This window comes from Thunnus albacares, chromosome 6 (genome assembly GCF_914725855.1).
Source record: "Thunnus albacares chromosome 6, fThuAlb1.1, whole genome shotgun sequence".
In the NCBI taxonomy this organism is placed as follows: Eukaryota; Metazoa; Chordata; class Actinopteri; order Scombriformes; family Scombridae; genus Thunnus; species Thunnus albacares.
This window is the reverse complement of record NC_058111.1, coordinates 31,330,294-31,352,361: the sequence shown is the minus strand read 5'-3', so window position 1 is coordinate 31,352,361 and position 22,068 is coordinate 31,330,294. Positions and strand designations below refer to the sequence as shown.

The window sequence follows — 22,068 nt, the reverse complement described above, 5'->3', positions numbered from 1 at the left end:
CTAAAAATATTGCTTAGTGGAGCTTTAAGGCTTGGCACGGAATGCACACTATAACTGCTACATCTTTGTCTTTTGTATCTCTTAATCAGTGCATCCCGAAATACTCAGGAATGGTTCTGGTAACCATCAGTAAATCCTGGCTAAAACCCAAAGGTTGTGGCCCAGACGCTTCAGAACCATGTCTAAAAAACCCTGACATAAGCTAACAATTTGAACTATCATTCACATCATTCTTTAATCACTTTTTCCTTTTAGTAGAGTGGCTTTTATATAATTGTCATTTTATGTAAGCTATTGCTGCTTTATTTTCCCATTTTACTTTTATGTAACACTTTCCATGCCTGGAATTTTTTTTATTGTTCATCTGCTTGGGTTTTATTCATTGTTGTCTTATTGTTTTTTTACTTTGTTGAAAATGAGACATGAACAGAAGTTTCTTAGTAACACAATTTCATATGTAGTGTTTCTATCAACAGCAGTTTGCAACCAGAGCATCCCATCTCCTTTGCACAGAGAAATCGGCTGATGAGAGGAGAGGAGAGCTGTCACTGCAGTGTTGACAGACTGCTGCCTAATATAGACGAGGCCAAACAAAAGCACAAGGCCTTTCATACTTGGCTGGTGGAACTTCTTAAAATAGAGGACTCAGTATTGATATGAAGCAATGATATTCTGGTACTGACACCCCTGGGAACGTGAGGTCAAAGTGCTAACAGCACAAACACTAGAACCTGAGAACATTGTCTGCATGTTCAGTTTATAGGCAACAGGAGCTATACCTATTTGTGACAAATGTTTGGGGAGTTGATGTCAAGCATTCTCTTGATGACGAAATAGTGCAGGCATGCATGTTTGAACATAGACTTGTATACTTTACAACAAATGTAACAGTGAAAAGACTTCATACTATTCAAAAAGTGAGAGCCAGCTCCTCTAATGAGATAAATAGCATATTTTTTTAGTGTTTATGGTTCTGTTTAGTGATTAATAGGTACACTGCATGGCAAGTGATGCCCCTGATTTTTTAAGACACGGACCACTGCAATGGCTCATAGTCAACTCTTGTCTAAAATATCAACTCTTTTTCCTAACGACTGTACATAAGCCAGAGTCCCTTCTCCAGCTCATAAACAGCCCTCTCTGTGGAATCTCCACTAGGAAACATGTGTCTTCATGTCCTGACCTGGCTGAGTCTACAGACTCTGCGGCCCCCTCCTATGTAGAAGTTTCCATCATTTCTTTGCTGCAGAATACCTTGTAAAAGCACTTTAAAAGAAGACAGAGTCATCCAGAGGCAACCACTGTTAAAGGGAGAGAAAAATTATTTGCATTGTTGTGGCTGCAACTGCTGGGTTTACTTCTGAAGATCTACATTTGGTTGTTTTAAAATATTACCAGCCTCTGATTATAAGCAGTCATTGAGGATGGAGAGAGTGAATGAAAACACCTTCCTAGCTGCTCTGTCGACATCTCCTGTAAGACCTTCTGTCTTTTTATTTATATATGTATGTGTGTGTGCTTGTATATTTTTTTTCCAAATATATATATATTTATATACTTATATTTCTTTTTGTATTTTGTTGTTATATTTTATATGTATTTTTACATTTATTTATGTACTGTTTTTCTGTAATGGAGCCCCTCAGCCAGAGTATTTCACATGATTGTACTTGTATAACCGGAGTGACAATAAACATTTAGAATCTTGAATCTTGAAGAATAGCAAGGTACTAAACTCTCTGTTGCTTCAGTGCAGCTCATCTGCAGCCAAGATGACTTTAGCTGCACTGAGAAGCTCCTAGTAGGTGCCAAAAGTAGAAATATGTGGGTGTACTGAGGAACTCACCTGTGTGAAAGCAAAGTAAAGCAGTGATGAAAAAGAGAGTGCATCCTCCCCATGGATACATTTTTGAATGAGTATCTTGCATGAGTTCCATGCAGAGAGGTATGCGGATTTGGGAAAAGGAGAGCACTGATATTAGATCGGAGCAGCAGACACCCACAGTTGCGGTACTAGAATCAGTATTAGAAGAGAAAAACGTTTTATTGTTGCATCCCTATCAGAAGATGAATCCCAGTGTATATCAAAATTACATAAAACTTACTAGACACATTTATGCTCCCCTTTTCTATTTTGACAGTTAATATTGACCAAGTACCTTAAAAGCAAACCATTAGCCTGACCATTTAACTCAGCTGTGCTGACCACAATAATAGCTTTGGGAATCACAGACAGCCATAACACATAAACTGTTGGGACTAACAGATGCTGTGAGTGTGCACAGTTAAAAAGCTGCCAGGCTGCCAAAAACACCTAGACTGTCTTCACAGTCTGCTTACAGCTCACATACACATGTGTTAACTGCTAACCAACCACTGCCCAGACATACCTTACAGCTAAGTGCAGCATTGAAGATGTGCAAATTCTTTTTACAGGTCAGAGTATTGCTCAATTGTCTCATCTTATGAAAAATGAAATTTACTGGACTGATATGCAGTAGGGTTGTATATTAACAACCTATTTACAACATATTCAGGATTCTGCAACATTTAACCTTATCAGAAGGCACTGTCTTTGCCTGCACTTTAAACATCATTTAATTGTAAATTGGATTGAAAAGGTCATTTTCACTGACACTATTGCAGATTTACTTTACATAATATGACTTCAGCTTTCTTCTCCAGGAACTGATATGTCAGCTGCCTGGACAGAGAGGATTTTTACCATTACATTATAACATCCATGTACAGAGCTGTGAAGTGTTGCATTAATGATTGACCCAAATTAGGCTCTTAATAACCACAGTGCCATGATAAAAGGGTACAAGTCAAAAGATGCAATGTTTTTAAACCCATATAGTTTGTCACCAAAAACACTGAGAACCTCTGAGGACGATGGCTGTAGGTCCAGTAGTCAAGGACAAACCAACTGATCTTACACAAGACAAAAAGTAATCAGAAACACTAGTGACCCTCTAAAACCTCTTTGCCAGGCTAAGCTCTGTATTTTCAGACTTGGCTAAGTCTTAAACAGTTTGAGCTGTACCTTTTGTCAGCATTAATACTAATATTTCAACAAGTTACCATGCTGCCATTAGCAAACTAGCATGCTTAGAACATGTTTAGTACATGAACGTGTTAGTATTAAGTTAAAAGTGCAAGGCTATTATTTTCTGTCATAAAGTTAAGTGCTGGAAAAGTGGGAATTGTGATCTGCTGAGTGCATTACTTGAATCTGTCTTGTTATACTTGTCAAAATAGTTTACTCTGGACTAGTGTTAGCTGACAGGCAGTTGGTTATTCTGACAGACATACGTTGGCATCACTAGAGCCATATCGTTAGCATGGCTAAACCTTTAATCATGGATTTAATTGTCTTATTTCATTTAACTCGTTCTATGCATTTATCTAAATATATTTTCTTTTAAGTATGTGTTGGATTTATCTCTCTCTGTATCTCTTATGATTACTTCCCTGGAAAAACTTTGTCAAGTCTGCCGTCAGATAAGTGTTACTGAAATAAAGTTTTTCTTAGAGCACTCTGTTGTGGCGTCCCAGCACTGTTAAATGAATGCGGCATGTCACCTGTTAATAAGGGTCCCAAACAGCAGCCTGATGGTCCTCTGAATGTTTTCAGTGCACAGCCAGCTCCACTGCTCCTTCATCAGCAGACACAAGATGTTCAGAGCCACCTCGGCCAACGCTGTCTCGGCTGCTGTGCCCACGCCATGCAAAACACAAGCAAGAAAATTACTGTGTTACATGCAAAGATACCATATTAAAAATATAATGTATAAATAACCAAATAACCAACAAATATGTTGGTTTAGCACGGTGAAGCGAAAGCAGCATCTGACAGACGGATGGATTTGTAGAGAGACCAAACAAGTACAAGTATAATCTGTTTCAGAGTTATACATTTCTTCTGTGTGCATCTGATGAACATGCGGGTCCAGGAATCACATCAGTACTCCATTTCATACATTTATTAACACTGCCCTCATGTGGTTAGACTTGGATGCTGCTGGCTTATCCAAACCATGTTTCTGCTTCATCAACATGCACTATGTTTTTTTTAATAAAGACAATGAAAACTTCTTATTAGCACAGCCCTTTCATTGCTATCTGCAGGATACATTAGATATATGTGTATTAAGAGTGAAAAACCAGATCAGGAAACAGAGAAACAGACAACATCTTGATGGCATCAAAAAGTGATGTTCCATCTAAAATCCTCCAAGGACTCAAACACTCAACCCTCTTTAGTCTTGAGAGGTGGTTGTCAAAGGCTTGTAGTTTCACACTTCACAGACCATGGCAGCACTGTTTTCAGAGGTTTCTATGGATATTTTGATAGCATTTTCCACTGTGAAAACTAGTCGGTTGTGTAGTCCATTGTAACTGACAAAAATCCAACATGACAATAATCAAGTACTTCCAAATAAACAGTAACATTTAATTACTGTAAGAAAAAACAGTGTTCTCTCTCATTACAGAGCCTGCCATGTCAATTTACACTTCAATCAAACTTCTGCTTTAATCTGGTTTTTCACAGTAATGGGGTGTAATATTAGCTGCACAGTGCACATCACTTGTTGGGGGGAGTCTGATGGAGCTGCTGTTCCACAAGCTCCATGACACAAATACACTCGCTAACTAGTCTCCTGTTCTCACAACAAACCATCAAATCATGGGTGGAAAAAAAGCACATCCCAGCATTTTTTAAATATTAAAACTTGATAATTAGTGGATGCAAATGATTACCAGCATGATGAAAAGATACTGATATAACTTCATTACCAGCTGTTTGGTGATATACTCATGATACTTAATCTCTCCTATAATTTGCAGTACAAACATTTGCCTACAGCAATTAGCTGCACTTGGGTTCAACAAGCTTTGAGCTTTTAGTGTCTCTTTTTGGTGACTCAATGCAACACATTCACCAGTGCATTATTACCACCAGGGAAAAAACACAAATGCAATAAAGGAGGAGATGGATACAAAAGCTGTTTTTGATCGTTATTTGCTGATGTGAACACCACTTTATCAGCTTATATTGTGCGTGTACTGTAAACACACTGATTGAAATATCATCATTTATCTTCCTGAAGACATTCTGACATTTACACATCTGCTGTGAAAGTAAAATAACAGAGGACTGACATAACTGTCAGTCTGGTAGCTTTTGTAGTGGAACATTTCAGGGTCTGGTCAGAAATAGGCACTTGATTCACCCTTCATCCATCCAGACTGTCTGGAAAAAAAAACAGTCCTTCAAAAAGACAATGACCAGATGCCTAACAAGGAAGAAATGCAATTTGGATTCAATTAAAAGGGGAATGTTAGCAAATGCAGAGATAGTTTCCATATGATGTTAATGAGATCATTCATTTTTCTTGACGATTCCCTGTGATGGAGAAAGATGGAGAAGCGATTGAATATGATGCCACATGGTGACTAGTAAGAGGTATGGACATCTAACAGTTAGAGCTTAGGACTAGAACAACAAATTGGTTTACATTGTTTAACAAACTGTAGAAAGGAGATGATCATGGGTACCAGGAGAGAAGATTTGAGCATCATTATGACTGTACAGTTGCTGGGCTTTCTGAACACAGCAATTTTGAAGATGTACAATAATTGGAACACAAGGGACTCTCCACAGTACACAATTGATCACTCAAAAAAGGATGTCTGGCCTGATGAATCCCAGGTCCAAGTGCACCATCACAAGAGTCGACCTTTAGTGTGGCATATACAGGTACAGGTGGTCCATCCATTAAAGGCTATCAAAAACTTAAAAGCTATGATGACTCTCAACAGGATAACAGCCTCAGTACAGTCTGCCTCAAACAAAGTACTTGTTGGATTGTTTAAAAGCATTTGAAACAGTGTTTGAATTACAGGGGAGCCAGGGGGTACTTAGCTCCCCCAAAAGAGACTTGAGCTCCCCCCACAGCAACAAAAGTTCAAGTTTGAGGTGGGGGGGGGGTCTCAAAAACTGGATGAAAATAATCAACCATTATTCATCATTACTAATCATACCATGAACTAGGCTATATAATAATCACAAACAAAACATAAGCCGCGATAGGCTTAATCAGCATTGTGTGAACTCGTTTGGCAAGGGCTTGAATGTATTAGACGTTAATTTTAATGTAAAAGTTACGCATTGCAGATTTAATTGCCATGTGCTTACAAAATGTGTGATTACAAAATTCTTAATTTTTGTCAAACAATTGGTGGGCCATATGGCTTTACTGTTTGGCTTTACTGCAGTTAGCTAAATTTTAAATGTCTGTGGGCGACTGTGTGATACATGTTACATAATTGATTGTGTTTTATGTATTATGGCTGTGGGCTGTTTTGGTATTGTGTTGTGCTCCCATGCGTGTCAGATTATGATGGCCGGAACAGGGGACAGTTATGTCAACAACCTGATAATCATCCACACGTTACACACAATTGGCCAGGTGCACAGAGGTGTTGAATGTAAGTCAGGCTTTAAATTTATCAGGACATGCAAAAGACACGCAGTGCTTGGAGAGAGATACTGGAGATAGGTTGTCGCCAGAGTGAGGCTGTTGTTTTGTGTGTCGTCATATACAGTAATGAGAGAATGACATATAAAGAGTCACAACATTGGCCTCAGCAGTTTTGTGGTTAGGTTTTTTTTGTTGTTTGGAAAGTCCACAATCAAATGTTCACATACGCACTGAGGAGAAATGCGTTGTTTTTATCAGCAGCTGGAAATCCCCCCAAGTAAACTGGAAAGCACATTTCAAGTAAACTGAACCCTTGATGCCATCTGTTAGTGGGCACAGATCAATTGCTTGGAATTGCTTGAGGAATATTTAGATGAAGTGGTGTCCTAGAAACTATTAACACCCACTCCTATTGAGTGACATCCCAAAGTCCTCACGTCCACACAGTCAGCAACAGCACAGGTCTATTGAGTTGCTGCCATGACATGGTCAAGACCAAAGGTTCAGAGTTTGTACAGGGTTTTCTATTTTATCTCCTCAACTAAGGCTGTATGTCAAGGGTTGCCAAAATATGAACCCAGTCTGATGAATCCTGAGTGACTGAAATATTGTAATAGCTCAATTAAATGGTCCCACTGTAATCATGGTGAGATACTGAATGGAAAGCGGCAGAGAAAGCAGACAGAAAGTAGGAAGACAGTCACAGACAACAGTCAGTGAGTCAGTGAGTTGGTCAGGCACAAAGGAAAATGAAAGCAGACAGTCATAAAGCAATAAGCCAGGGTGAGTCACACAAGCAGTCATGCTGATTACAAAGACAATGATGTGAGGCTAGGAGGTTAAGATTCGAGTTCACAATGGAGTTTTAGCGAAGTAAAAATATTTGATTTCTGTTCGTTTGTAATAGAAACTTAACTGCAGCTGAAAAAACACTGCTATGATGATTCCTTTAGTAGTCTAAAAGGAAGCACCAGACAAAGCTTGTGAAGCCATCAAGAGTTCAGCAGTGTAAGTGAATTTCAGTAATTTCTTTAGTATCTTTAACAAAGTAGGAAACAGAAAGTGTAACATTGATTACTTTCTTGGTGAGAGATTGTGATATTAAAGCTGCGTTGGGTTAATGGATTAAAATTTATTCGGACACAATAAAAATAAATCAACATAATCAGACAACAAAGACAGCTGTGGACCAATTCTTCTTCTGGGGTTGATGTCACATGCATGATTCTGTCTGGTCAATCACTCCTACATTGTTACTAGCTACAATATCAGGCTGTTAGCTTTTTTACAAAACCTCATCCAGTGGTTGCAACAGGGTGCTACGTTGGCCAATCACATACATGCAAGTGCACATATTCAACTGTTTACCAAACAATTGTCACACCAAAAGATAAATCAGTTGTTGCGAGGTTGTAAGATCCTGTCTGTGAATTTTACAAACCGCTGTGTTGGGTTTTTCCATCTGATAAGCATTTAAATGCATTCACTGTCTAACCCCCTGCATACAACTCACCCCCACCAACGCAGCCCCTTGCATTGTTTTAATGCAGGGTTGTTTTTGGTCTGAATGCAGCCAAACTCTGGATGTGACTGAACATGATGATAGGGGTACCATTTTTATATCAGCTTGCTTTGACATCAGTGCTTTGATCTCCTTAAACTTATCTATAGCAGCTTTAAAACATGTGAAAATGAAGTAACCTGACTGAGCTTGAGATCAAGCAGAGTGAATTCAACATTAAATAACGTATCCCCTCACGCCATTCTTACCATGTTCCTGACTCTGCTTTCCACTCGAGCTGCCATCCAGATTGCCTCCGAATTCTCCTACCACTGGACTGTCCCCCCTCTCTGGCTCAGGTCTGATGGCCAGTTTCTCTTGTTCAGTGATGAAGGTTTTCAGATCTCCCATAGACATCCCATTAAACACCTGTGAGACCACAGAGGGGTAGGGTGTAAAAGCAGAAAAAACTTTAATCATCCAACAAGGTCACTGGATTACCAAAGTAGCAAAAAAGAGAAAACAACACAAGAATCTCATTTTTGTTTCATCGCAACTAGCTTGGTGCTAAATAGTGTCACTGTGGATTAGAATCAAGGATAAGATATTAATAGTGTAAACTGTAATGTAACTTACTGTGCTAGTTTGTTCCCAACTGAACAAAACTGGTGGTCTTATGTCTGAGCCATTCATAAAGGGGATGTTTTTACTGGAGAACTTCAGCCGCGACCTGGGAGTGTACAAACAAATTCATAATCAAACATAGACAAAAAAAATCTAAATCAACTCTATCACTGATCATTGTGCAATAATTGAACCTACAAGACCGCATGAGTCTGATTTCACACTGTAACAACCAGCATGCACCGTATGATAAAATAAGCCATAAATCATAATACATGACCCTCTCTGTTACAAAGACCAGGCTGAATGTTTCTACCTGCCAGCAAGGAGCTTCACCAGGGGGGCATACCACACGCAGAGGTTCACACTATCCCCCTTCCATGCAGGTCATGATCCCTCACTGGCTTCCCACCCACAAACAGTGCTAATATTTGAGTTTCAAAGTTCATTCTGGGGCTTTGAAACTACACTGTTAAGCCAACATGGATAAGAAGTCCCTGAAGTGTTCAGTAAAAATGGACATATGAACATCTACATTTTCATGACAACTCCATCAGCTGGTGAAGATCATATGGTATTATCAGAATCTCCAGACTGGCAGCATCCCTACTGAGAATTACACCTGGCTCTCATAGTTGAATGCCCTTAGCTATAATTTTAGTGAAAAGGATAACTATGTTATTGAGTAACTATATAATGTAAAACTAATTTTAAATTGAAGATTTACAACTTGATGACAACTGGGCAAACTCTGTCTGCTGATAAAAATCATTAGATATGATCAAAAGCTCCACATCATCTACTAAATGGACCTAGAGATGAGAATGTTTTATAATTCTGGTAATGCTTTATTACTGTATTATTTGTTATTGTAACACTAAAACTTTTCACAATGAAGTGACCTTCCTATAAAGTATAAAGAGGTTAAAGGTAAAGATGAGCGTAAAGGTCAGCCACTTGACCTCCGAGAAGTATCTGTTGATAGTCTGTGTGGGTTTGTGTTTCCATCATATCTGGATATATACTGCTCTGAAAAACAGTGGTCATACTTGCTCTTCTTGTCAACTCTTATTTTCCCTCCATCCACATCTCCTTCATTATCCTCCGTTGGGCTCTGAGGTTCTGAACGAGGAAAAGCTGTCTTCAGGGTGTCCACAATGGCATTCACTACAATCTACACACACAAACACATATGCAGTACATTTCAAACTCACTATGAACCCAATAAAAGTTTAGCCTTATGTTTCTTTACAAATAAACTCAATTTCTTCAAGTATGAAACATTTGTATTCATTGTGTTACATATATGTTGTGTTTATGGCACTGCATCACAGTGTGATTATAGTAATTACCATGTACATATAGCGTGTACTCATGTTTTATTCAGATGCACCATAATGAAATATTCAGGATCAAACCTTGTCTATGCGTGACACAATAAAAGGTTTCTTGACAAAGGCAATCCTGGCGTCTGTATTGAGAGCCAGAAACTCCTGCATCTCTTCACTGTTGGCTATTTCAGGGATGGCACACAGTTGCTGAAAAAGAGGACAGAATGCTAGTCTAAAACATCAAAGATCAAAAACTACATAAAATGTTACATTAGGAAATGTCAATCGACCAACCTTTAGGAAGGTCTCCAGCAATCCTTTCCTGGCCTCTATCTTGTCACTGTCCATGTTTCCAAATGGCATGTCCGGAAATATTTTCTTTGGACCTTTCACACCTTAACGAAAAGTCAGATTATTTACAATATAATAAAATCCTAGATGTAGGCTCAAATACCAAACATAAATCAAACATGCATCGTGTAACTGATGTCCAAGAATTTAACATCAATTTTGCCCACCGGCAGCTCATAATAAGCTCCCTCCATCTTACCTTTGATGAGTTTTCGTAGTTCTGCTTTCTCTTCCAGACGTGTTTGCAGGTTAAGAAACTCACTGTATCGTCTGTTGACCGTGTGATAGGCCACTGGCTGAATGGGTAATGGATTCTCACAGCCTGTCTGTAAAGCTTCAGTATCCTCAGAGCCAGGCTGGATGCTCCCTGGGTTCTCGCAACACATCGCTGTCTCATACTGAAAAGCATCACAACAACGTATAAGGCTCACCATATTTTCCCCTTCCTGTCATATTGATGTTTTGTATAACATATTGTTTGTGACAAAGTTAGTGTCTTAAGGAATGATACTAATATTTATGTACTTTAAGCTACTGCCAGTTAATATATTGGAGTTCAATGTTAACATGTTCATTCCAAGCAGTAACAGTTTTATTTTTGAAAACTGGACCACAAAAAAGGACAAAAAAACTCTTGATTTAAACCAACAATAAAATCAGTGATTAAACGTGTCACAAACTAAATTCCACCATGAATGATTTTTCCTACTCAGTTTAAAATATAGTTTTGACTATCTGACTATTTGGACTACAATAAAACTACAATAAAAAGTACAAATGTCAGTGTTTCCCCCTGGTTGACTGCTTTGGCCAGGCGGGGGTGGGGGGTAAAAATTGTTGGATGATACAGGACAGAGTGAACTCAGCAGCCACACATTTCTCTGTTCTCTATTTCTCTGTTTAGTGTTGTCAGGTTAGGCTAACCCATTTTTGCTAACTTTGGAGCTAACTTCCTTCATTTTTCTAGCAGTTGGGGAAACAACAGACAAGACTTTTCTTGGTCTTAAGAAGCTGCAGCATTTCTTAATTGACACACTGTAATGTCTACTGTACATTTACTGCCAGATTGACAACTTACTGCTAACCTTTTCCTCTGCTACACTCATATTCACTGTCATTTTTCTTCAGCTCGCTCTCTCATTCAACCACTCGCTACGCACACACATTATGCACTACCCTATTCCTTGAAGGAGCTACGCTACCAAGAGTTTCCCAGGCAACAATATAGAGGTTGACTCATGTTTCTGTACAGCCCTGCACAGACTCCAAAACACTATTGATTTCCTGAATGAATGTGTATTTGGTATTATTTTTGGCATTAAAAAATTTTCTTTTGGCCTAGCAGGGGTTTCCCTTGTACAATTATACGAGAAACACTGAATATAAATTAAATGGGGAAATTCAAAAGAAAAAAGCTACTTTCATTTTCAGGTTGTTGCTTCTCATTTACACAAGGCAAAATTTGAGTTTCCATTTTTCTGTGCTGAGTCAAAGTAATTGCAGGAAGGTGGGTCTTCTATTTGTTAAAGAACATGCTAGCAAAATATTAGCATTATGGCAAAGTAGCCTCATTGCCTCTAATTATGCTAGGACAAACTTAGCTAGATTATTATGATTTTTGCCCTTACAGTAGGAACAATAAATAAATACTAAAAAATTTATTTTTCTATTGTTTTGCTATTACATTTTTAACAATTCTCCTTTTTAATTTTCATGTTGTTTGAAATGCTGAAGTGTTGTACATGAAAAAGTACACACATGAACAAGAAACTGAATGGTCAACAGAGGGAGAATACATCATTTCCCTACTTTGATGGTGTAAAGAGTGTAGGGGTGCGACCCGGTGCCACGGTGTTCCTTAGCTGTGATGGTGCCAGTGATGCGGAGGTTCTGGATGATGACTGGTCCATCAGGGCTGCTGAGAGGCTCAAAACTGAACGATGGCAAGGGGGAAGAGACCTGCAATGGACTGACAACAGTCAACTCATTGGGGTTCCCAAGCCCAGCCGGTTCTACACCCAGAAGAAGGTCTTTGCCTGGGTTTGCTGAGGGGTAACTACCATCTCTCTCCAAGTTCTGGAGGCTGCTGATATCAGGATTCCCCTCTGCTGTCCCTACCAATGAGGGGCCACAGCCATTCCGATGCTCTACTGGTTCTGAACTCACCAGGACTTTAGGGCAAGAGCCATCCACTGGACTGGCGCAAACATCCTCCAAGTCAATGCCATTGTTGTTCTCAACAGATGAGGCACATTCTTTCTGTCTGTCATACTGGCTCTCCTCTTGGCCTATCATTACCAGGGAATCAGTGGAACTCTGTTTATAGTCAGCCAATGGAGAATCCAGGTCAGAGTCATTTTCCTGGTAAAATGGGTTTGACTTGCTTCCTCTCATGTAATGCCTCAAAAAGGGTTGAGTGGGTTCTTCTTCTTCAGTATTGTTCTGTGGACAGTCAACCTCCTCTGAGTCAATCACGTCATAGGCAGCGAGTTCAGGCATGACCATCTCTGCATCATTAAACGTTTCAGTCTCTGCTCTCGGTGGAAGAACTTCAGTATTCTGTTGAGGTACACATGAAGTCTCTTGTTGTGGAGCAAGGTCTGTTTCAGCAGGAGGAGATGGCAGTGCTGGTGATGAAGTCAGTGGCTCTGCTGCAATTGTCTCCTGCAGTTTGCTTGACCTGCCGAATATTTCGATCATGAGAAGGTTTAACCAGTCAGGGTCAGACAGTTTAGCAATGAGAGGGAGCAGGACATTACAGGTGATGAGCTCCCCGACAACGAAGCGTCCAGTGCGGGTCTCTAAGTGAGGCGATGGCACCAAAACATGCAGCAACAAATCCACTAGTGCTCTGGTGTAGTTGACTTCCACTGCATCACTGATCATGGCAGGGTGAGGTGTGGTAACCCTGGAATATGCCTTCCACAACTGCTCACTCTCACTGCTCCACTTTGGAGGCATCTGCTGCTCGGTCACCAGCTCCTTGGCTCTCAGGTAATCCTGCAAGTGGCAGCCAAACAGGTCCAGGATCCTCTGGGTCAGCTCCTGCAGCCATGCAAAAAGTTACACATCCATCAAACACCATCTCTGCTTTTCAAATTCTAAAACCTTAATTCACTTCTTCTTCTTCAACAAAATTTGAAAAGTTTCTTTCACCATCAATAGTGCTGTATACTGTATAGTGTCTTATATGGCATTATAATCAGGGTTCCCATCATACCTTGATGCAAATTTAGAAACAATGAAATGGTATTCCAAACTAAAGATGTTTGCTCACCAAGTCCATGATTTTCATCTGAAAAATGTCTGAGTAAAATTGTAATTTTTCCAGTTATTGTTAGAAGTCATAGCTAGTGCTGCCTATTTGCAAAGCAGACAGATCAACAGTGAGGGCCTTGTGAATCTGCTTACAACCTGGTGCATGTTTGAATTTATTTTCCAACAAGAATAAATAAATAAATAAAGGCTCAGCAGGTCATGTTGAGATACCACCTTTGCCACATTTTTAGCCACAATAGTCCCTGAAATGGTGAGTGTTTATTAATACATTTATGACCACTCATTCGCACTCTTTACAGCTACAGATATATCTTGTAAATACATGTAAACTAATCTATTGTTTTATGATTGTTTAAGACTAGTTATCAATCATATATTGTCTGATAAGAGTCATTAAGTACTCTTTGTATTTATGAAGCAGGTGCACCAGGCTGAAGTTGGAGTTTGCTTGTCATATTAGCGAGTGTTGGCAAGGTGCATATTGCTACTTATTGCACAGGCATTTAAGGGAGAATCATAGGTGGTTAACTGACACCATGCAGTTTAGAGCGGTCAGTTTTGTGGGGAGGACTCTCCATGTCTGACAAGCAGGCATAATAAAAGGCCTGGTGTAATTTACAAGAGCCATTTTGTCTGACTCTTATTGGCTTAATATTATATTTAAACCTAAAAAATTTGATATAATAATTTAATGAGTAATAGTTTTTTTAAGGTGGAATTTAACAACAGAAGATATAAACGTTTTGGAATAGAGATGACTATGTTATGAGTTTCTCATGAGCTTGATGATCTCAGACAAACGCCACCACTGCACTGCACCTAACTGAGCTCTCCTTCACTTCACTCACAGAATGCTTGCATGAGACCAAATTTTCTCATCCACATGACGTTTAAGAAATCAGGTCACTGCATAAAGCCGACCATAACTCGGTTGATTTAAGTGCATGTAAACACAGAGAATGTCTGCCTCAGTTTGGGTTTTCAGTACTTGTCACATGACACTCTGCAAGAGCTCCCAACACTCATGTTTTTAAATCATAGTACCTTTCTGTCCACCTGTCTTGCGCGCATTTTAAGCTCCATGGCCATAGAGATCATGGCCTCTTGAACCTCCATTTCAAACGCACTCTCAGAGGACACAGTAGAGTACCAGGAGGAGACAAAGTCCCTGATGATTTTCCTCACTGTGTTGTGGATCTCTTGGTCCAAGTGATGCTCATCCTCCACAGACGGTGGAACCTGAAATTTAGCAATGACACAAAGGAGTGTAAGTGAAGTAATACTGGAGCTAGATGTGGGTCTGTTTCCCAAAAGCATTTTCAAGACTAAGATTATCTTAGCCCAGTAAATCCAATAAAGCTTTTTCTATAAACATGTCTACAAATGAAAAGTGAAACCAACACTAGAGCCGTAAAGCAAAGTTAAGTATACATATACCTGCTCCAGTGTGATAAACCTCTCCAGGTGAACCACACTGTTGGACTCCAGGACAGCCTGTGAGCCTAGCCAGCCACCGAGCACCACCAGCAGGCTGGTGAACACACACAGCAGCCAGATGTTCACGAGCAGGTGGAACAGCACCAGCCAGGCCAATACCACACCAAATCCCAACAAGCTCCTCTGTCCTAACACCTCAGCCATGGCACTGAAGGGGTTACTGTCTGGCTTGTCACCCTCAAGAAGAGATGTGGGGATCACACATGCCAGAGCAACATCACACCTTGAAAGACAAAACCAGTGGAGACTATGGATTAAGTATAAAGTTTAACACAGAGTGACAAGCCGCATGGGTGTTTGTATGTGATCAACATGAATTAAATAGGATGACCGTGTGGTCAGATTTACCAGCTAGGGGGGGACGAGGGTAAGCTGTTGGGCTCCTTTACTCACACTCTTTTTGTGTGTATCCTGTCATTGCAATTACCCATAAAAAACAGTGCAGACAGCAGTCTACACCTGGCAGCTTAGGTATACAGTATTTTGCCTAGAGCCCCTTATACCAGCCACTATACTCCCATGTTGGCCCCTGTTAAAAAATTTCTTCTTTATGACCATAAAACAATAGAGACCAGAGCCGAAATATCAAATTTAACAGTATTTATTTTCTTGTACAAGAAGGAGCATTTCACAATACAACACGCAGGACTAGGTTACAAAGATAAAGGCTCCTAGTGGAGCGCTTATAACAGGGTTTTATACACCTTAAGTGGGCGTCACAGTTCTTTTTTTAATCTATCAAAATACAGACTTATAGATAACGTCATGTCTGTTTTCAGTTCTCCTGTCCAGGAGCCATCTTGCCCCGTCTTCCTGTTTACAAATATAGAACTGAACTTCCGTTAACCTTAGCTGATAAGTCTGCTGATGAGTTGCAGTACAAAACAGGAACAAATCATCATGATCTAGATAAAATAGTAACACTCATACACAGTGCAATAATTAGTTTAATTTAAGTCTCCCTCCATTCAAAAATGTGTTTTCTTCTTGTTCCTACAATGTTTGAGCTTCACTGTGCAGAATGACGTATGTGCAGAGTTTGACACTAGATGGCTGTTTTCATATTCATCTGCTGAAAGTGGAAAGTTTCTCTGAGCTCATTGTAAATCCAATAATAAGTGGTGGGTCTACAAGCATCTTACACAAGTTTGATGTGGAAACTCGAAGCCTCCTGTGCACCTAAACCGAGAACGGACTTTTCTGTGAAACTGTATTTGTGTCCAGCAGTTAAACTTCTGAGATTAAATAAGATATATTTACATATTTATAGATTTTGGAATTTTTAATAACGGAGAAGAAGTGGATGCCATCTTAAGGATTTTAATATAGTCATTATACTTTTTTCTGGAAAAACCATATCAGACACACATTATTGTTCTAGGCTGTATTTTTGTATATCTTAGTACATGTGTGGAGCTAAAAATATATTTAGGAATATGCAACATAAACACAATATCAACTTAAGTAGTAAAGGTCTCAAATGTCTATATTCAAACCCAATTTTACTGCGGTTGACCTCATTCATAGTAAACCGTTCATTTAATTCTCCATTTGCAAGGCGAGGGCGTATTAAAGCGAGCCGCTAACGTTGACGTTAGTTCGCACCATATGTGAGTGGTAAACGAGCCTTTCTGTCGCACTATGTTTCTTTGTTTATCTGTTTATATGTATCGGCTCTCATAACCGACACCACCTCAGTAACGACTAAGGTTCGTATACCGTTATCTGCTCTGGGGAGAAATCGCGACGCCAAACCCTATTCGGAAATTTGACAATATACTGTTTATTTGTTGACAGACATGAGAGTAGTACATGGTACGTGGTTTTAAAAGCGTAAAACTCCACTAGATGCAACACATAAACATTCGGCATACAAGTCATTCGGACTGCAGCGCCTATATTCAACATAATTTCTACTTTGTGATTAAGTTTACTTCAACCGTCTCCACCCATCACGGTTCATTAGTAACGGAGGAAGACCATAATTACGGGCGGGGTGATGATATAAGTCGACATATCGACGACATATCTGTTTATTGGTGTATCACATATATGCCGAAGTAAAGAGAAGCCTCTAGAGATTTGTCCAAAGTTACTCAACTGTGTCCTGCGACGTGTTAATCCTTGTCAAGAAACAAATCAGCCTTAAACTGCTCATTTTTGATGAGAGGTTAGTAGCGTTAGACTAGCAGGACCCAGAGACTCAACAATCGTCAGCTGTAACGTTAGAAAACGCTTCACCTGCACAGTGTAACATATAGAATGAAGTCATTGTGTAAATTAATGTTTACCTGCCTAATTAAAATAGAAAAATGTTTCACCTGCACCAGCTGTCATGGCACTCAATGGGAGGTCTCGTGAGCTGTTGTTTACTTCCTGTATCGTGACGTATGTTCAAATGGCTCTTACGCACCCTTTTTAAAAACTTTATTTACACAATTGTACTAACAACAGATTCACCATTCCCACTACAGTAACAAGGCAATGTACACACGAGGTAGTGCACATATCAGAATACATCAATGAAGAAATAAAAAGAAAAAGCAAACATAAATAATAAATTAAATAAATTACAAATCAAATTCATTACATAATGCTCTAGTTTTCACGGCTTTAGAGTTTGTGTAGTATTTCAGTGTGTCCAGGTAGGATTTTAAGTAGGACATGAATACAGTAAGGTGGGGTTTCTGATTTGCAAATTTGCTGGCGTGTATATGGAATTTTGCTAATAAAGAAACGATATTGATAACATACATTTTCTTGACAAGCATATCATGAGAAACAAAAATAAATAAAATGAAATAAAATCTAATTTTCTGTTTAAAAAAAGATTAAGGTCATACCAAAAAATCTGACTGAAGGTACAGTCCCAAAAAAGATGAGTTGTCATTTCATGTGTGTGGTGACGGAAGTAACAGAGGGTCAATATTTAGCCTATATTTTACAATAGCTGAATTAACTGGATAACAACTATGCAATATTTTCAGAGACACCTCTCGCACCTTATTTGAAACAAACAAAAAGAAATCCTGGGTAATAACCATGTTTTTTCCGGTCTATGCCAATATACAGATTATTCCAAACAAATACAGAAGCAGGTTTATTGATTGTTTACCTGACGCACTGATCTCGTGAATCCAGCTGCCTCGCAAGGTAAATTAATTGTGCCCTTCTAGATTATTTCATTTATATTTAGTTTTTGTACTCAAAAAAGGATTTGAATTCCCAATATATAATTTTGGTGGAGTAGTTTGACGGATAATATCTCTGGTTGCAGATGACAGCAGAATTTGAATACCTGACAGAATAGCTCATCCACACCCATGATGCTTTGGAAGCGCGAGAATGATGTCAAAATAAAATTAAACCAAAATTTGACCTTATGTCACTTTAAGAATAGAAATAAAATAACTAATATTTTATTAGTATTCAATAATTACAGCACTCAAGGGGGCCTTGACAGTGGTTAGGATTCATGGGATATGAGGTACTTTACATGATGAGGTGGTGAACAACTTCTAAATGTGGATAGTCAATTAACATAAGAAGTTTATTTCTAAATTTAATTAACTAGTTACATAAAAACAATATGCAGGTTTGTTTTCTTCTTCAAGTGGTGCACTACAGTTTTTTTAAAGAAGCTCTGCGACTGATGGTTCAGCTGTAGATACATCTGACAATAGAATATATTCTTATATTCTATATATATTCAACCCACCCCAAGATCAAACAGGAATAAATAAAAATAAAAGTTAGTATAAGTCTATTCAATCAGAGGTTTTGTTCAAATATTCAATCAGTGGTTGCCATATATATTCAAACATTTCAATGGGATCACTCTAAAGGTATCCTATGTTTACTGCTTCCAACTGAGCAGATCTCAACGTTAAATACCTCCTTCCATAATTGTAGCAAACATTTCTTGGATGAAAACATATGGTAAAACCTCAATTCACCGTTTGGAGCCACTACATTTATGGTCAAAGGTGAAAACCTTTAAACAGTTGTATGTCTCTCACAGAAGTCCAGCTATTTTTATTATAAGTATTAAATGTTTGAACCATCAAAATAATAAATAAAATTGATAATCTGACTTTTTTTTGCTAAAAGAAACAAAGGTGGTTTGGCTTTTTGACATTAAAGCCACCATGTGTAGAATTTTAAATTCCTGATTTGGCACCCCCTGGTCATTATATAAAAAAAGACATTATGGCAGACAGCTCAGAGATTCAGCCCAAGCACACAGAGATGAATGGGCTGAAAGCATCTCATAGACTGCACGAACCTTGACGGGAATTGCCCCATTGTTATATAAACAAAAACTTGTGCCACCATAATCATTTAAAAAAATACTATAATCACATGTAAATCCTACACATGGCGACATTAAAATGTGCAAATACTGTAAGTGGTTGAAAAGGCTGCAAGAGATATTCACAACAAAACAGAAATGTCATAAATTAGTGCTAATACTAAATCTAACCAGGTTTGCGACAAAATGTCATGTCACAGTAATTTTTCTTAAATGTTTTTGGGTGCCACCAGTGCCTGAGCAGTCTCTTACATTTATGATTTTGGCATTTTCATCTTCTCTCCTACTTCTCCTGAGATACCAACCCTTTTCCTGCAAACATATGTTGGTACATTGGAGCTGCACAGGGAGGAGTGATTTGCTGCTTCCCAGTCTGTCTTCCTGCTTAGGAACCTTTAATCTTTTCTCCAGATGCAAATAGTCTAAAAAACGTTACAATCAAACATTTGCATTCAAACAGACATGTAGATTAGGGACATTTTGCAAAGCTGCCTTCTCATGACTTTAGTTTGGGGGGCATATGTTCCTCCTGTGTCCTGCTGACAATCATTTTTTGAGAGCATTTACAGCTCCATTGAGGCTTTCACAGCATACCAGTGGCTAAGACTTATGGGAAATGCTGTTGTTGAATGCTAACAAAATTATTGTTTTGTCCGAGTTGAAATGGTTTGGTCTTTTTGAAATATAGCATTTACAGTATAAGAGACCCATTTAGCTATATGAACAGGAAATCGCAACAATTTTCAGGTCCTTAGAAAAAATAATGAAAGAAACATTGTGTGAGAAAACTTAGTTATATGAGCTTAATGGAGCAGAAGTGAGGACATAAAATGATTTGCATAAATTTCAATTTCCATTTTTATTTTATTTTTTTTCGTGAGTCGCTTACATGGGATGTCACCAAATCACACTAACACACATATGCTGTTGAGAATTGTAAGGATTAATGTAATAGCAATGAATATCTTTTGCCTAACTCTTATTATGTTATTATGTCTAAATGAGTTGATGTGTCAAAGCTCATGTTACAATTAGACTGAAATATTTTAGTTTTTGTTGTGTTAGTTTTGTCTTCTTAACGGTCCATTGACCAAACCAAAGGCAATTTCCATGACATTCACACACATCCTAAAAGAGTTATTTGGGGTACAAGTTGCAGTAAGCTGTGTGTATATTATACCATCATACAATATGTAGGGAGGTATTTGTTTCTCAATCAGAAAACTCTCAGGTATTTTAATTTCTCATACTGATGACATTGCACATCCTGACCTGTAAGCCACAAAGGAAACTAAAGTGGCACAACAAAGCGTGTGAATGTCTTCTCACTGAAACCTGCATAGCAACTTAAAAACCACATTAGAAATATGTAACTTAGCAACTCTATGTTGTTGACCTCTGAGTCTGAAAAACAAGCTAAGCGAGTTGCTAACTTTGTCTGTCTGGCGTTTGGTGCTGGGCAGATATAGTGTACAGTGGGTTTGTTTTGGTTCAGTCCCACAGCTATTATCAGTTTTGTGTCCTGAACTAAAACAGTAAAGTTTGCCCTATAGGGCAAGTGGTTAAAAAAAAGTTAAAAAAAAAAAAAAAAAGAATGTTTCAATCATTTTTTTTTTTTATCATCATCATTACTTATACTCTCGTTCTCTGGCACACACCATAGCACCCTCCCCTTGCATGCATCGGAGAATAGTGGCACGCACAGTTGGCCAAGCAAGAATTGAGTAGGCTAGTAGTGCAATGCGTGAAACAAACATCCTTCAGGATTATGTGAGCACTGCATTTTTCACTGCATTAAATACTCTTGAGAAAGAGGAACATTAAAGAGAGAAATCAGGAAGCTTGGAGTGGAAGAAATTAGTCTAAAAAATGTATTTGCCATCGGTTAAGGAGACTGTTCCATCATTAGAAAGAAAACTGGGCTGATCAAAAGAATTTAGTGTTCAGTGTAACTCTGTGTCCTTGTTCTGTCTTACTTACTTAAATAAAGATTAAACATGACAATTAACTTTAGTCTATGTTGTTATTTGTTAACCACTGAAAAATAAAAAAAAATTGTATAGGGGCAAAATTGACTTTGGGCAAGTAGATTTCTGACCCTCTCGCCCTTGCGTAAAACAATAACGTTGAACCCATAAACTGTAAAAAAAATAAATAAATAATAGGGTTGAACCCTTTACACTGTCCAAAAGTCAGCAAACTCAATTTTATAACTTTTTAACTGCCACTGTCTGATTTCTCATAAGGTGTTTTGAAAGCACATCACATGGCTGACTTAACACCCAAAGCCTCACTAGTTCAGTGACCTCATATAGATGATCCATAACTGAACAATGCTGTGTTCAGTTATGGATCATCTATATATTGCTGTACAGTTTTATAACCTGTGACATAAAATCTCACCTGAGCTACAATAAGCAGGGTTAGGTAAGTGTCTCCCTCTTTGAGTCCTCAGATGAACCAGCGATCAAACAGTTCAGGTCCAAATCAAGCTTTGACACAAGTCAGAACTCCACTGGACATATAGACCTTTTCTGCTACTCAAGGCCTTCAACAGGTAAAAGTCTTCTTTAATTCTAAGTCTTTCCAATTCTTTCTATCACTTCTATTTTTAGTACTTCCATTAGTAATTATTCAGCATTTAGCTTGGAATGCAAAAAAAATATTATGCGGTTTCTCATTTTG

At 38.5% G+C, this 22,068-nt stretch overlaps 1 protein-coding gene across 3 annotated transcripts in view; it reads right to left on the bottom strand.

Annotated features, from left to right (window-relative positions):
* Window positions 1-17,453, bottom strand: part of snx19b (sorting nexin 19b) — a 44,524-nt gene extending 27,071 nt beyond the window's left edge. For 2 of the 3 annotated variants that reach the window (XM_044354120.1, XM_044354122.1), the window contains exons 1-11: window positions 17,393-17,453; window positions 15,012-15,294; window positions 14,619-14,813; window positions 12,105-13,340; window positions 10,495-10,693; window positions 10,239-10,339; window positions 10,032-10,151; window positions 9,663-9,787; window positions 8,626-8,719; window positions 8,259-8,418; window positions 3,586-3,715 (exon numbers count right to left, since the gene is read on the bottom strand). In XM_044354120.1, coding sequence (XP_044210055.1) covers window positions 3,586-3,715; window positions 8,259-8,418; window positions 8,626-8,719; window positions 9,663-9,787; window positions 10,032-10,151; window positions 10,239-10,339; window positions 10,495-10,693; window positions 12,105-13,340; window positions 14,619-14,813; window positions 15,012-15,215 — 2,564 coding nt within the window. In that variant the 5' untranslated portion in view covers window positions 15,216-15,294; window positions 17,393-17,453. The remainder of the gene's footprint in view (window positions 1-3,585; window positions 3,716-8,258; window positions 8,419-8,625; window positions 8,720-9,662; window positions 9,788-10,031; window positions 10,152-10,238; window positions 10,340-10,494; window positions 10,694-12,104; window positions 13,341-14,618; window positions 14,814-15,011; window positions 15,295-17,392) is intronic. The other variant, XM_044354121.1, reaches the window with a different exon arrangement.
* Window positions 17,454-22,068: the final 4,615 nt, after the last annotated feature.